Source organism: Melanotaenia boesemani, chromosome 6 (genome assembly GCF_017639745.1).
Source record: "Melanotaenia boesemani isolate fMelBoe1 chromosome 6, fMelBoe1.pri, whole genome shotgun sequence".
NCBI lineage: Eukaryota > Metazoa > Chordata > Actinopteri > Atheriniformes > Melanotaeniidae > Melanotaenia > Melanotaenia boesemani.
This window is the reverse complement of record NC_055687.1, coordinates 23,598,872-23,615,964: the sequence shown is the minus strand read 5'-3', so window position 1 is coordinate 23,615,964 and position 17,093 is coordinate 23,598,872. Positions and strand designations below refer to the sequence as shown.

General features: G+C 39.5%; 1 protein-coding gene across 1 annotated transcript; it reads right to left on the bottom strand.

Moving 5' to 3' along the window:
• Positions 1 to 15: 15 nt before the first annotated feature.
• On the bottom strand, positions 16 to 16,184 carry limd1a (LIM domains containing 1a). The gene is made up of 8 exons (XM_041988510.1): positions 14,193 to 16,184; positions 9,513 to 9,614; positions 5,779 to 5,846; positions 4,748 to 4,810; positions 4,156 to 4,286; positions 3,098 to 3,149; positions 1,937 to 2,005; positions 16 to 1,417 (listed from the first exon to the last, which is right to left on the bottom strand). The coding sequence occupies exons 1-8, from the start codon at positions 15,412 to 15,414 to the stop codon at positions 1,283 to 1,285; spliced, it is 1,842 nt and encodes a 613-aa protein (XP_041844444.1). The 5' UTR covers positions 15,415 to 16,184; the 3' UTR covers positions 16 to 1,282.
• Between the last annotated feature and the right edge of the window lie 909 nt (positions 16,185 to 17,093).

Sequence of the window (17,093 nt, the reverse complement as noted above, 5' to 3'; positions counted from 1 at the left end):
AACACAATGAGCAAGAACTGGATCATTGAGTTTTATTAAATATTTTATTTACAGCAAAACTCACAAAGTATATTTTTGCTCTTCATCTTAGCCAAGTGTTGATGACAAAAGGATTTAAAACAAGCAACTTAAGTATTAAGTTAGTAAACACAAAACATGAATAACAAAATAAAGAAAAAAAAGTTCACTCTGCAAAACAAATTAGTATTTGTACGGTATTTGACCATAAGCCTGAATATAAAGTATTAAATACATTTCCTTTATATCATTAGTCCATGGTTTGCTTCGAGGTTAAAAAACATTATAGGCCTTGAAATACATACCTTTTAAATATAAAATGTCTGGAAATGTAACTAAAATCTGTTGATCTACAGGCCTAATATTATTGCTGCATAGAAAAGTAATTGATCTATTTCTAAGTGCTTACAACAGGCTGCATGTAACAAGCAAAGACTTTATATCACCACAAAAAGACCAACCAAAGCTTCCTTACTTACATTTAATTAGGCTTTTAAAGAGAAAAAAAATAGGAAACTATGAGCACTTTTGAGGTGGTGGAGTTCAAGGATTATTTGGTCTAATTTATTGTGTAATGTTTCCACACTGAAACTTGTCGTGCCGACTGAATGCAGATCTTTCAAATTTTCTTTTACATTCAGCAACACAGCCATGAGTAGTCAGATTCAAATGAACACATTTCTGCACTTAAGATTGAATATGTGACAAAAAAAGACTGAAATGTTATTTTCTAACAGCTTAACGAACCAGCAGATTATTCCTTCTCTGACTGAAACTTTAGGTACCAGTGATTTGTGTCACAGTCCAGAGTTCACTTCACACAATTTACTCATAAGAACCTTAGAAAGGATGATTCATGAATCAACTTTAAACTTGAAATGAGCTTTTTAAGTGCAAATCTGAAGTTAAAGGCACAGAGAATGTTAAATGAGTAGAAAATTATTCACAAAGTCAAATTTAACTGATATTTAAATGAAGAAAAAAACACATGGCATCACTTCTGCAAAGTTTGCAAGATGTCAGTGTATTCAAAACAGGGCTTTGGTGTATCACAATACTTCATTATTGGGTCAAACCCATGGTACATTCTGCCTAAGTGAGACTTCATTAACATTCTTTTTAGAACACATCAAACTATAGTAGAATGTGATGCATTAAATCAATCAATCCTCTACAACAAGAATTGAACACATCCATTCCTGCTGCCCAAGTTTGGTAGTTTCTCCTCAGATCCAGCAGGTGTCTCCCTCCATCCATTTGACCATTAGAAAGAGGAGGCAGGGAGTGAAGGGGGGCAGCCGGGCTGGATGTGCTTCAAGTGACAGGAGTGGCAGAGAAGATGGCCATTCAGAGGGTAGCAGCGGTGACCCTCCTCATCATTCAGCTCCATCTTACAGTCCTGAACAACACAAAGCAGGAACAAAGATGAGAACATCCATTGCATGAGCTCAACGGGAGATCTGGACAACAGTAAGTGCTCTGGTCAACTCCAGGTTCCCTCTATGCCCTTGGCCTGCGGTTTTTAAGAAAAAATGTCTTGACAAGACAAGTAGGATTTGAAGTGATGACACTCCTCTTGGACCAACTGGAGAAATTAATGAGTCGGTCACACCTCTCTACTGTTAGAAAAATAACAAGCTGCTTCTCACAGTTCACTGATTTTATTCTGATGAATGAAAGAACAGCAGCTGTCGATCAGACTTTGGCCAAGGAAAAAAAAAAAGGAAGAAGAAGAGCAGTTGCATACCTGATTTACTCAGCACCGCATAATTACCAAGACTGCAATTAAGATCAGGGATCTACTCATTATCATTTCTCTTAATGAGCTACTCAGAGGGTCCATGGCTCAGAGCCACATTTTCAAATGCAAATCTTCATTTTCAGATTTATAAGAGAGAGCTGATGCATTTCCACCCACCTCACAGTGATAACATTCCACATGATAGTCTTTCTCCATGGATACAACCCGAATGGTTTCATCAGACCCCTGGAAGGAAAATCAGGTAGACAAATTCAACTGAAGCCAATCTCACCAGAAAACACTTGGCTGTCTTATTCTATTCAACTCCTCAGTCTGAGAAAGGCTTCAAAAGATCGATAAAAGCGAGAGGACTTTGATGTAAGCCAATAGCTGGATTGTCTGTCTCCAACAATACTCCTCTGCATTGCAAGCAGGGAGCTCAAGTGCTTTACAATCATCTGAATGTAGACTCTTAATGATGCTGCATTATCAGTGTAGTTTTTTTTCTGATTCTACTTCTAAAAAGTTAGTCTACTACTGTTTTCAAATCATCTTATATGTCATGTCCATGTGAAATAATATTTTTCTCTACTATCAACCACTTAAATATATTAGGCATCACATAGTTTTGAGTTGTTAGCTATCTGAATGGCTATCTTTAATTTTGATCAAGTTTAGATCATACCTAAGTCCGTTTAGCTTTTAGTGACTCAAGATCTGACTGATAAATGTGGGCAACATACTGTATGTAATAAAAAGGTAGTCATTCAGGAAGCTTGACAGAAACTGACCTTTAAAAAGTAACACTGGCTACATCAGCACTGATAATCTGTAAGTTCTCAGTATGTTTGCAAGAGGGCTAATCATTCTCCAACATATCTTACAAAGATTTACTATCACATTATTTGCATTTTGCATGCATCGTTCCAGAAATTCTGAAACCTTACTCAGAACTGATTAGTTGTATATTTTTTTAAATGATGCCAGTCATCTGTTTGCTGAGAGGTTAAAAAAAAATCAAGTTTACTGCACAGGAGTACGTTTGACATGAAGGCGAGGACTTCATAAACACTCTAAATGACCTAAGCAGCCTACTTACCGTGCTGTGTAGAACATGTATGCACTAACCATAAATCATGATAATATCTTTACATCTCTTCAGAATGCAAATGATTCCTCATAATGTTGAAAACAAAATCCTCTACATGAAAAGTGTATATATTTTCTGAATACAAAGCTATCAAAAATGTTTAAATAGATTGAGATCTAAGACGTACTATAATATCTCATTATTAAAATGGAATAAAAAGGTAGCAACACAGACAGATGCTGTCTTACCTCTGAGGGCAGGATGGGCTGATTACAGGCTGCACATTTAGGGGCCAGGACCCTGAGAGGATTATGATAGAAAGAGAAAACTTTGCTTGAACTTCAGCTTATAAAAAGTTAACCATGCCAATTGAAGTGAGGTTTTTTTTTTTAATTCAAATGAATTTTATCCAGAAACAAAAACTATTATCGATATGTTCTAAACCTTCTAACAACCTGAGCTTCCACTCTGTCTCTCCTCTAACATACACAGATTCGGACTCAGCTAAGAAGTGCCAGGTTTGTTGGCATGTGTTGGCTCCACTCACATGATGTAACAAAACCACGAAGAGGGAAAAATAAAAGATAAATTCAATTTATGATTTCTGAACATGTGGCTGGCACCTGGATGTCTGAGGAAAGAAAGGGTCTCATAGTGTGCATGGTCAGGGCTACAAGTCAAAACACACACTGTATACACAATAAGGTTTGTGTGATTTAATCAGTGAAGAGAACATGTGGGGGCTGCCACACAGTGAATGACCATGTGCTCAGTGGTACTGTACATGTTGTCCCAGCGGATTCAACTCCAGAGATGCTGGTGAGGTTCTGCAGGTATTGCTGTCGGCAACACCTGTTATTGCAGTTTTTTTTTTTTGTTTGTTTGTTTGTTTTTTTTGAGTGGTTAACAAGCACAAGACCAATTTTCCCCTCACACACAAATTTAAAACATTTATATTTATTGACAGATGAAGACTTGTATTTGTTCTTGCAGAATGTGTTGCTGTCAAAGTTGGACAGGAGCAGCCACGGCTGCATGCCGCTCTTCACACCTCTAACTCAACAGTGATCTTTTCTCCCTCCCCCTCCTCCATTCATGCTAGACTATACTTCTCATGTGTCTGCCACACGTGGCAGGGAGAACCTCAGGCAGCCTGTGCAGGCCGTCTCAATCTGATCCAGCAGTCGCAGTGCAAACTGAAAGTTAGCTGTGTAGTGTGACACAAGAAGCCCAAGGCACTTTTCCCAGTGTCATGCTAAAGTTATTTAGACTGTTTCAAACACCTGTAGAAAGACATCATACTCACCGGTGATAGTCTTTGACACAGTAGATCTTATTTTCAGTGTCTACAGTGAAGGGTACTCCATCAAGGCTCTCATTACAGATCACACAGCGGAAGCAGCCAGGGTGATAAGACTTCCCGAGAGCTTGTAAAATCTACAGAGAGAAATTAGTCAAAAGTATGAAGACATTAACACTCATTTTTTACTGCCATTACTTATTCCTTCAGTTGGTCCCAACAGAAGAAATTCCTTTAGTATTGCCACATGACTGGTTTTTGATCCCTTTGGGTTATAGCTGTCATTGCAGTCCAGATGACAAATAAGTTTACATAACAAGAACTGCACAATGAGGACAAGTAGGTCTACAAAATTTAAGACACCTCACTCACAATGTCTGCAGGATGGAAAACACATGTGGATTCATGTCAAGAGGAATCCTTAATTTCCTGACTTAAAGATACTGTTTTGCTTTTTTTTTTTATCCTACAAGCATGTTTGTGCATGGATGCAGAGCCAACGTTATCCAGATGTGCACACAAAAAGCTTTTTTAGGGTAAAGCACTTGTAACTTTCTGTCCAGCTTGGACTCACAAGACTAGTAAGCAAGACACTTACCATGTCCATGATCAGATGTCCACATGCATTGCACTTGTCAGCAGACTGCTGGAAACCAGAGTACTAAAACAGAAAAACAAAGCAACAGTCTCATTGGAATTATGGTCTGGATGGCTGATATATTTCTTGAACAACCCAGAGCAGTCTGTGTGGTTCAGCATGTGAAATTTCACCAAAACTGCTCATAAACATTTCTTAAAAACTCTCCTAAAAACGTTTTCTTTCTTTAAGAAAAACAGGTTGCTTTTAGGTGTGACAGTAATAACATTAAGAAATTACAATTCTAGATAATGTGGTTTGAAGATCAGGGTTTAAGACCACTAAATACACAAATATCTGATTCAGTACTATTTGCTGTTAATGTATAAGCCGATAATAGTTAACAGTTAGTACACTGAGGAAGCAAAGCCAAAGCCAGTTTAATTCAAAGTGACTTTGATTCTTATTGCACAGACGGAAGCATTTGGTAGAGGGGCAATTAGATGAGATTTTGTACTGCGAGGGCTCCCGGGGTAAACACACAGAGAGCTACTGAAAATGTGTCAACAAGCTGGAAAAAAACATTTAATATGAAAACATAAAATGAGCCCTGGCTCTTAAATACATTACCAATATTTTCTGAGAGTTTCATTGTATTTAAAATACATACTAACACTATGTTTGCTTCAAGAATTACATTTTTGTAAAGTGCATGTGGTCAAACTCCCAAGTAGACATGGCCCGACTGCACTCCAACCTATAAAGCAAAGCAAAGCAGCTTCTCCAGTTACTGACCTTCTTCTGGTCCCACCCACATGAGGAAACTGACATTAAAGGGGCTGCATTAGATGCTAAAACTGGGGCACAGGGTCATAGTTCAAAGCTGACAGAGTATGGGCTGCTTACACTGTGGGTTGGTGCAAGAAATACCCTATAATTTTATCTGAAATACTTTCTAGTACCTGTAGACTGTCTTAAGTCCCGATAAAAGTTATAAAACCACACACCTGAATTGAGGGATGCTGAACATTTTTTATATATTGATCACTCACCAGGAAGTCCTCCTCACAGAAAACCTTCCCTCCAACATAGTAGAAAGCCTTCCCTCTTAGCCTTCGACCTGCAGAAACAAAAGTCTATTTGAGTCATTTTGCTTTTCCTGAGACTTTAAAAAAATTCAACTGTCAGGGAGAAAAAGGCATTTTTTTATTATGAGATAAAAATAAATAAACTTAAATAAGATAGAAAAAGGTAAGTCAGTGTTAAAACGTCACAGTGGAAAATCCTGCATGATCCACGAGTTTAATATAAAAAAAATAGTTACAGCTTTAATATATGAGGACCAGTGTGATTAATTACAGTGATTCAAAAGGTAATGGACCCCTCTGCAATATTCATCATGTCCTGCTGAACCCCAAGGAAATAAATCAGATTCAGGATCTATGGTGTGCTGGTATCTTTTTATAATGTTACTGGGAAACCGGGAAGGGCACAAGGAGACAAGGAGCACATCTGGATCAAACACGTGTGTGGAAAATACTGATTACATCCAATTACCAGACAGGTGCAACAGATTAGGCACCCTGCTCCATTTGATTTCCTGGTTAACCACAGGCCAAGGCTTACAGTGACCTCCTGTTCTTCTTCTTTGTTCCTTTCCAGTGTCTTTCCACATGGTTGGTATGCTTCCTGTCTGTGTATGGTCTGGCTTCTTATAGCAAGACACACACACACACACGCACACACAAACACACTCTCTAAACCTTAAGCTTACTTCGCATAGTTATTCTTGCCCAGGTCCCACAGGAAGAGGGAACATTCCTCAAATTTTCTGAGTGGGGAGGAGACAGAAGAGTAGAGGAGCAGTGGTAAACTTTAGTTAGAGCAGCTGTCTTTCTTGCTCTGTTCACTATCTAGTACTTCCAAACCTCCAGATTCAGTACAATCAAATTTTCTTTTTTTTCTTTGGATTTTTAATAAAAAACAGAGCTCCACTAAAGAATGTGATCCTTCTTTCTCATCTAAAATCCTTGCTATCAACGTGATCATTTCATCGTTAATTGATGTTCATTATTTTCTTTACTGTGTAAAGAACGCAACTGTTTTTCAGCAATGTCTGGATTAATGCGAAGAAGATAAAAAAAAAAGAAGGAAACCATGTGAATCCTCGTTTTTTATCAGTGACACAAAATAAATAGATTAAATTGTCTAAACTAGTTATACACAATTACATTATCTTACTTTAATGAAATTATAAAAAATCATGCATTAAACCAAGGTCTGACCAAGGGTCACACAACACTATCTAAAGAGGAGACAAATCATTCTCATCATTTCCAAGGTGTAGACCTGGCCTTGGCTAATTATTGACTGACATTCCTGGGACTGTGTCCCCAAAGGAGGGCGGGAAGGATGAAAGTGAGTTATGGGCCATTCCTCTTCTTCACATTCTTGTCCTTTTCTCCGTGACTCAGAGAAGGAAAGCTCTGAGCTTTGCAGAAAGATAAGAGCTTAATTAAAGTCAGGAGTCAGGACTGATGGCTTGAAAAGCACCAGAAAGAACTACGACTGTTGGCACTTTCATAAAAATGTAAAACACCTGAGGGACAGAACAAAACACAAAGCCATTTTCTAATTAAAACATTCTATAAATTCCCTTGTGTAATCCCATTCAAAAAATAAGCAATTCACAGTGACCCCATCATGACTTCCTAACCAAAGTTCAACCTTGGCCTGCTTTTGTTACCATGGTACATTACCTAATTGAGACATATCTTCAAAAGAGAACTTTTATTATAACATCATATTTAAAGATGGTTTTGAATTGGGTCTGTTACAGTTGAGAAATTATGTCATAACAATTATAAGAAATAAATGTGCTCATGTTTGAATAACCATCATAATCATTCATCAGCTTGAGAACAGCTGAGTGAAACTGAGGAAAATGTCATATTTCCACATTGTTTTTCATCACTCAATAGAGCTGATTGACTGACAGCCAGTTTACATAACCTTGTTGCACACCTTCCTCTCTTGCATACATGGCATTTGTAATTTCTGTTTAGAAAGTCTTAAAGGCAAACAGAAATTAGTATATTTTCTATAAGATCTACATTAATTATTAAATTACTACCTGATTTAAAGTATAACAGCAGCCTAAAAATTAACATGAAAGACATAATTGAAGCCTTAATTGCAATTATGTGTATAAGAAATAAATGTAAAATTTAATAATCAGGACAGCCATGTTCATAATGAGACTTCATAAACTCTTATGTAGTTTCCTACTCTGGTTGTATGAAAAAAAATGGCATGTAAAAATATAAATGCTTTTCAATTAGGGTTTATGTATATGTGTGGGTGTATTTTTAAAGATTACTGGATGCATTTAAAAAAATAGGACTGGTATACACACTTGGCAAGTCCTGATCTCTACCTGGAGTAGGGTTATACCTTTAACTGGCCTCCCGCAAGGAAATGCAGGACCCCACACAGCCTGAGCTCTCTTAGCTACCAGGAATGTGCTACTGTTCCTCTGTCACCTTAATGGTACTGGGTGACAAAGGGATGTTAGGCAGTTTGTGTCTATAAAGCCTTATTATGTAAATGAAGTGCAGCAATTGTCTTGAAATGCTGTAAAAAAAAACTTTTGAGAAAAACAAGAGGGGATGCTTCAAATAAAACCAGAGAACATTTGACAGCATTATGCTGGTTACTGAATAAGTGCATGAATAATACATATGTTCCTGGATGCTGGCTGTGTGTGGTGGGATGTGTGTTGCCACTGAATGGTCTCCCTGTCCACACTGTATTCCCATTTATTTACACTCAGCTGGTATAACAGCACCTACTGTCCTCCTGGAGCTCAGTCTACTGAGAGGCCATGCAATGACTGCATTCCTTCCAAGATGAGATGCTTTTCCCTGGGGCCACTCACAGTGAACACAACCCTAATGCCCTCACATGGCGCAAGCTATGAGAGGTATGTGGTGTGTAAACTCCCCCCCCCTCCACATCAGACATGAGCCTCAATCTGAGCCTCAATGTCTCCTCTCTTTTATCTCCTCTTTCTGGAACATACATGGGACAGAGGGTAAAAGAAAACAGAGATGTTTATCACACATTTGAGAGCGTAACCGGCAAGGTCAAAGGTGCTGCAGAGTAATGAGCTTTAGCAGGGGGTCACCGCCACAGTGACACAAATACTCCACATACACACCATCTGATAATTGGGGCAGAGATTTTTAATTGGTAGCAGTGAAGAACCAGGGAATCTCATTGTTGTCTGGGTATGAAGCTGCAGGTCAGCGATGCATCAAACGATGCAACCAAGGGCTTCAACTGTCTCATTAGTCAGGGAAGTTTTATAAAATGACCCAATTTAAACCACGTAAGTAATAACTTCAACAATTCTTGCTTCCTTGAAAATCACTGGCTTGAAAAGTGTGTATACTTTGTGGAAATTGCAGTCTTGAATTTAGCATCTATTTATCTAAAACTTATTCAAATGACAAATGGATCAAGTCGGCAGGTAAAAAACATCAGGTTGTGTGTCTGTGTCGGCTGGAGAAGGAACTGGCCCACCCAGAAACCAAACACTGGTAATATAGGACAGTAATCTCTTAATAATTAGGTGTTTCTGCAAAGGAAAACCACTTTCATTCACCAACACAGGGTCTTCAGCAGCCTGTTATTAAGGGGATAAAATAAGCTTTGGATGTGGCAAAATGTGGCCAAATGGAACTCTTATAGAGAAGGCACAGTGTGTGAAAGTGTATATACTTACTGCAGGCACTACAGGTGAAGCAGGTGTCATGGTACAGGCTCCCCATAGCCTGGCAAGCCTGGTTGGCTCCATAAACAGCTTTATTGCACTTCACACAGGCTCCTGGAGCACAATACAGTCAGATAAAGACACCCAAATAAGTAATCACAGCAAACCATTGTGCAAGAAATGATTATACTTTATAAACAAAATCAGCTTCATCTCACACCCCTTACTATAGGCTCCATTATTATTTATACAAACGAAGAAAAAAATAACTTCATACCTCAGGAAGCTAGTTTAGTAAGCTGCATTACTGAAAAGGGAAATTTATCCCTGTCTGCTTATTTGACTTGGCTCTGAGACCCGGAGTTATGCTAATAAAAGAGGTTGATAACAATCAAAGTGTGCCAACTCTCACAACACACACAGTTTGAGTGGCTTGCTATCAAGACACTGGCGTCTACTCAGTGATAATCCACTCATTCATCCAAGCCAAACTTGATTTGATCAAAAGTGTAGAGAAAATAAGCCACGTTAAAAAAAAAACAAACCCATGGTAGCAACAGCTGTCTCTATGCTACGTGTTGGACGAAGAATACAAATTCAGACCTTTCACGTCAGCAGATCACATGAGAGCATGCCAGGTCAATTACATAATCTCTCCTTTGACTTTGGACAGCTCCTGAGCAACACAAGGCTTCTGTGTGATCGATATGTTGCTATTTTTTCTAGAGCTGCTTAAGATGCAATATTTTCCAGAGAGCCAACATAAAAATATCCATCAGCCACTTCCATGCTGAGCATTTCTGCTCATCAGCAACCTTTATATGGCATATGACACAACTGACAAAGCAACTGACCATCAAAAATGCTATAAAGGTAGTTAGCTAGAAGCTAACTCACCTAGATAAAGTATGATATGGCTATTCAATCATTAAGTATCAAACACAAAACTGACAACACTGATGGAGGTTGAAACTGAGCTCCAACTTTCTCTTTAAATGTGAGAATGTGTGTGCATGGGCACAAGGTTATTTGTGTGTGTGTGTGTGTTTTTATAGAAAAACTCCCCGGAGACTATGGACTGGAGCTCAGCAGAAGAGAGCTGCCCAACCCTGTTTCTCCTAGCACGCTGACAAAGAAACTTCTGTTTCCACTGTATCCAACACACACCACACAGCTGCTCCTCCAAAAACACATTGTTACACTAAATAACCTTCTTTAACTGATTCTCCTCTCTCAGGCTTTTGGTAACACAATATATAGCTGCGATATAAATAGTGCAACTAAGTCTCCCCTCATGCCACCATAGCTAACACATCATCAGGATCCCAATGGCTAGAAAGAAGATTTAGAGATAATATTAGGATATTATTAGAAAGCTAAAAAAATTTGCTCTTATGTAAGCTATTTTGGTTACACAAAAACACATGAAAATAGTTATAGCTTCAAATTGCTGTAATTAACAAGTGATGGCCCTTGAAGTCACATTAAATCTTGTGTGAGTCAAAAGGAAAAATATTCTTTAAAAACACAGTTTAGATGAGATACAGTATTTTCTACAGTAACTTCTTCACTGTTTGGGCTACTGCAAATATTCCTTTTTTTGGCCTTTGGCTTAAGCCCATACACTGAAACAGGGCAGGAATTATTTAGGGGACTGATGGCTTCAAGTGGGGGGGGGGGGGGGGGGGGGGGGGGGGGGAGCAAAACATACAGCAAAACCTCTCCCTCCCTATCCCACCCTCACCTCCTCCAGCTGTCAAAACTAACAGTGGATGGCAGCTCAGAGGCCAAAATTCCACAGACAAAAAACACTTCTGTCTAATAATTACTGAAGCAGTCTTTCAATTTAAAGAGTAAATTATAAGTACATTACCTCAGATGCTGAACTACAGGTAAATTATATAACTGATGAGACTGTTAGCTACTAGCACTGTTTCCAAATCCTTTTGCAACTGTTTATTTGTTAAATGTCTTTACATTCAACCAATTACATTTACTTCCTTGATTGCTAAGTACTTTTTTTTCTTTTTTAATCTTGATGGGAAAATGGATTTAAGGTGCTACTGACTCAGACTGGGAGGTGTTGCATACTGACAAGCCAATTACAGCTTTCTGCTTGTGCATTTACAGAGCTGGTATTATTTTTACTTTGCCAATTAGACCCAAGTATTCATATAGTACTGGCAAAGGACTGAGCAATGAAGGATTACAAATTTAACTTATTTTCATTTTTTAACATAGCCGTAAAAGTAAATGTCCACTGTTTATTCTAAAAATAAACCGTATTGTAGCTTTTTTTTTTATGTGGAAATATTTTCTAACTTACATGCATGCACACAGACAGACTTCTCACCCAGGGGTGAGAAGCCTGTTAAAATCTGTCAACTTCCACAGGCTTTATATTCACAGACATTGACACACACATGTGCACAATGGGATATCGTATACACACATGAGAATCAGCTTCCAAGAGCCTGCCAGCGCAGAAGCCAAAGCCAGGAATCTCTGGGAAGAGTTAAAATGATGCTTTCCCCTCGACAGCCAGATGGCATAAATTAATTCTCCATCTTAACACTGAACACTCCAGTGAATGTGTGTCTATGTGAAAGCTGGAGGAATGGGACAGGGGGAACTCGGGATCTCCAACCACTTCGCCCTTGGATGAACTTGTCCATAAATCTCACATCCTTTTAGGCTTATGTGGCCAAGGACAAAAACTCATCCACAAACTTGTCCCCCAGTCTTTACAATGGTCTACTCATCTATTCATCTGCACCACAGGCACCCCTAAACTTGTCTGAGACCCCCTGTCCACTAACCACTGTTAAAAGTTAAAGATTCATTTTTCAAATTCCTGCACACATTCCTCTGTGTTTCCCTAGTGCAACCATTTAACAATGAACTATTTCTTTTTTTTCCCCCCAGAACCTACAACTGCACGTCCACATTATGTAGCAATGGGAACAAAGGCCCAACCCTGCATAAAGACACACCCTGATGGATCAGGTAAATGTCCGTGTTCATTTGTAGAGGATTTTAAAAGCACACTGCATGCACTCTTATTGAGACAGCAAAGGGACATTGTACTATAACTAAAAATCATTAACACAGATAATATCCACATGTCAAATTCTTAATGTCTTTTATGATGACAATTATGTATAAGAAACAACTTCCAAAAGGGTTTTTTTTTTTTCCCTGTGGAAAGCATGACTCAGAATGAGACACGGTCTGGTGGAAATGACTATTAGGAACTACAGCATGTGTGGGCTATGTAGGAATGAGTGTGGGGAAAAAAATAATGTTCATATACATGCATATACTGTGTTACTTTGAAACCAAAATCTGAACTGGCTGTGCCCTCCTACACATCCATAATATTCATGTTGCGAGGCTATTTATGAGCCTTGTCGTGACAGTGATGTATGCCAGAACATCTTCTCTTACACACCAATACAAGCACACAGAGGGAACTGAGGAAGGCTGTGAATTGCAATTGTAACATTCCAGCAGGAAATTCCTCCTGCGAATAGGTGAGGGTGCGTGGTGTGTGTTTTTGTAATGGGGAGCTTTGTGGCTTCAAAGACATCATCCATCCCACACTCATTCCGTCCCATTATCTTTCCTTCTTGAAGCAGGAAATCCCATTTCATAAACTGCCTTGGCTTCGAAGACATGGGAAACACATGAGCCTAAACTTTCCCTGAAATATGTCAAACATCTTTCCTATTTTCTCTTTCTACAACTACACTGTTAATTGATCTCAGATACAAGTATGATTTTCCCAGAACCTACAACTGCAAAAGTCCCATACAGTCCACACAGAGAAACCAAAGTGCTACAAGCACTGGTTTGAGGAACAGAAAGAAATATTCTGCTGATGATGGACATTCTTTCCCAACTCTGCCCACATCTGCAGGTACAGACACTGATGCTTGCTCTCCACAAAACTTCAAACGTCAGCTCTACCAGCACAGGTGTTGTTATTTATTATGATTTTTCCACATGTGCTACTACTCAACACATGTACAAGTATGTATGGAATGCACTCAGTTAAAAAAAGAGATATGTACAAGCACAGGTCTGTGGCAATGACAGCGGAAACACTAAAAGCTGCTCCTACTTAAAGTTTAAATAGGAAGGGACAATAACAGTCAAACTTAATGTCACACAGATATGACTGAAGTGAGCAAGCTCTCACTAGTGAGTTATTAATGCCGCGTCAAATAAATTATATCTTTAGGAGACAATGTTTTTCTTTCTAGCATCTGTTGGCTTTTTTTTACTGCCACAGGGTTTGTGGGCAGATAATATATCACTTAAAAAAGAAAAATGGCCAAACACATTTTTAAAAGGTTACTCTGTCTGCATCCCACAGAGGACAACAAACACAAAAATCTTCTGCCTCATAAGTTCAACTATATTATCAGTCAACACCACAACTGCTATCAGACCTATAGCAGCTGGCCAGCACTCAAGTTGAAACCACAGAAAACAGACAAAATGTTTGTCTGTGTGTGAAGTAAACCCAGACAAAATGACAAAGGGTGATAGTGTGTACATGTGTTAATATGAAATCAAAAACAAGTGGGTTTATGTTCTGAACTGTGAGTTGGTAGTTCAGCTGGCTTTTGGAGCATCAGCCTAACTGACAGAAACCCCTTTGTTGAGACTGTTAATCTGAAGTCTTACCAAAGTAGTCAGCATTTGGGTGAGCATCCATCTCTTTTTCCAGTCGCTTAGTGAGGGCCTCTAACTTTATTTCAGCTGTTGAAGGTGCCAATTCAGAGGGCTGCATGAGCAGAGACTGAGAGGGTAAGTGGACAGGCCTGGCGGAGCATGGGCCTTCAGCTTCAGCACTCGTGACCTGTCCACTTGGAAGTATTTGGCTCCGACCTGGAATCTGGCTGGTGCTTTTGGAGGCACTAACAGGGTTCAGGGCAACAGATGTCTCCTTGGCTTTGGGTTGAGGTGTTTCAGATGATGTAGGTAGGACAGAAGAAGCTGCCACAGCGCCATTATGGCTGACAGAGGGATTTGAAGCTGAAGGTGGCACATATTGGGCTGCAGGCTGGGTGGAGGGCTGTTGCACATGGAAGTCAGCTCCTCCTGTGAAAGCACTCAAGGGTAAGGCAGGGATCAAGTCTGGTTTTCCTAAGCCAGAGGGCTCTCCTGTTCTACCTCTGGCTGTCCCGGAGGAGTTGGATGTGCTTAGATTGAAAGCTTGATTCTGTTGTGATGGAAGACTGTTGAAGATGGAAGCTGCTTGCAGGCTCTGTGGTTGTTGCTGAGATGCACTGTTCCCTGACTCTGACAAAGATGGGGAAAGCTGGTTTTCTCTGGATGGGGCCCAAGCTGCTGGCGGGCTGACTGGGTGCCGAGCATGTGAAGATGCATTTGGAGCAGAGTTTCCAGGACTAGGAGGAGAAGGGCTGCTGTGTTGGTATGAACGTGGCTCTAAGCGTTCCTTATTATCGTAATTACTTCCGTAGCCAAATGCCCTGCTCGCTGGGAGTTCAGACTGGATACCCGCGTGGTGTTTCGGGCCATCAAACTCAGCGTACTGATTCCCAGGCGCGGTGCTCGGCACAGGGCCAGACAGCATCGGGGGCTTCGCTGACGCCTCACCCGGCTGTCTGTAGCTGTTAATGGGCGGTCTGTCTTTGGTGTAATGAGTGCTGTTATGACCCCCATTCATTTTAACAGCCTGGCTGTTTTTTGCCATCTCTTCTTGTTGTTTCTGCATATGTATTTTTGTCATTTTAGAGGCAAAAACTCTTCTAGTCTCTTCAAAATCAGGATTATTTCCTGCATCCCTCCTCATTCGAAATAAGCCATCTCTGGATGCTTCATACATATTTAAGTCCTCGATAAACTTACTCGCTTCTAGTCCAAGATCCTCGTATTTATCCATTTTGAAAAGATGACTTACTTATGCTTAGATTAAGCAAAGTTAAAAATATATATAGTTATATGTAGACGCTAAAGCTTAGCTTAATCACAAATGCCTGTAAAAGAGTAACTCTTCCAGAGTGAAGAAGCAGTTCGAACTCTTCAGAGGACAAAGGTCCACATACAGCTTAAACTTTTCTATTATTTCCAACCTTTCCGTCCCCTTAATCCTCCTCGGTGAAGAAGAAGAAGAAAAAACTTTCCCGGTGAAACTGTCCGTTCGTCCAACTCAGCTCAGCTCAGTTCAGCCCAAAGAAGCCGCCGTCTGTCTGATTATAAATGTGAGCCGATCTCAGATCAGATACCCTGGACGATCCCACCACAACCTGCCTCCTCCTCCTCCTCTTGCTCCTGCTGCTGCTTGACTGTCCCAGCGGGAAACCTTCATCCAAAACTTTGTCCGAAACAACTCTAACGAGACTTTTTTTTTTTAAAGTTCTTCATAGAATTACAAATAACACGCCGTTAATGTGGCGACCGTTGACCGACAGAAGTTCAGCAGCTGTTGAACAAACCGTGGGAGAAACGTCGGGGCGCGGAGCCATACGTGGCCACCGGTCGACAGTTGGGACTGAAAACAGGGAACAGACTGTTTTTAAAGGCGCAGAGCTCAGATTAGCAGCTGAAAGTATCACCTCTCTCATTTATCACACCTCATGTATAGTTGAAGCCTATAAACCTTTTGTTTAAAAGTACCGGAACATGTGGGCAGATCTCCATCCATCGCTCTCTCTCTCTCTCTCTCCCTCTCTCTCTCTTTCACAGGCGTTAGCATCCTGTCATCTTTAAAAATATCCACTGGTTGACTCAGTTGAGGAAAAAAAAGACATTCAGCAATTTCCCTTTTGCGCCATGTAACTCATTAAACCGCAGTAGCTCCACCTCCAGTAACTTTTGCTTAAATACTTCCTGAGCATAGAATTACATTTAATTATAAGCCTGTTCTAATTATAGGGCAGCTTACACTTTAACTTAGGTCCACTTGAATAACATTTTTAGGCCCCAGACCCAAACTTGTAAAGCAATGTTTTACTACATTGCAATTTATCACAACTTTTTAGTGGTAATGATCCTTCACTGTTCTAATGTACCAATACAGTCTATACAGAACCATAAAGATTATGTTGGTAAAAGTCCTACTTGAAATATTTAAATATTAACCCTATTATAAATAAATTTTAACTGCAGAATGAGAGTAAAGTCACTGGGACATGTATGACTTTTTTTTCCCCAAAATGATATTAAAAAATATTTTATGATTGTTGCAGAAGTCTTAGAAACTCATGTATCCAATGTAATACATTTGGTGCTATATAATAAATTAGTACTCATATAAGCCTACATACTATTTACCTAAATACCTGCATTACTGTTTGGGTTTAAGAGGAAGATAAAGAGAATAGGGGGAAAATGGGATGTGTGAGTGGTTAGCTATACACGTAGCTAGGCCAAAGCTGGCACTTGAACACTCTGACACAACTATTTCTGTTTGTCCCACATCTCATAAAAAAAACAAGCCAGTGGAATAAATCCAAAAAACTGTAACTTCTGACTCTGAGTGGATTTAAAAAAAAAAACAATAACAGTGTAGTCTTTTTTCTTTGCTTTTCTAACATAGAACTTGTCTGCATTATTTGCAAA

Coding starts and splice junctions, on each gene's coding strand:
- limd1a (XM_041988510.1), bottom strand. CDS start 15,414: ATGGATAAATACGAGGATCTTGGACTAGAAGCGAGTAAGTTTATCGAG. Junction 5,847..9,512: donor CTTCACCTGTAGTGCCTGCA/GTAAGTATATAC, acceptor TTGTTTCTGCAG/GTCGAAGGCTAAGAGGGAAG. Junction 1,418..1,936: donor TGGAATGTTATCACTGTGAG/GTGGGTGGAAAT, acceptor TGTGTTGTTCAG/GACTGTAAGATGGAGCTGAA.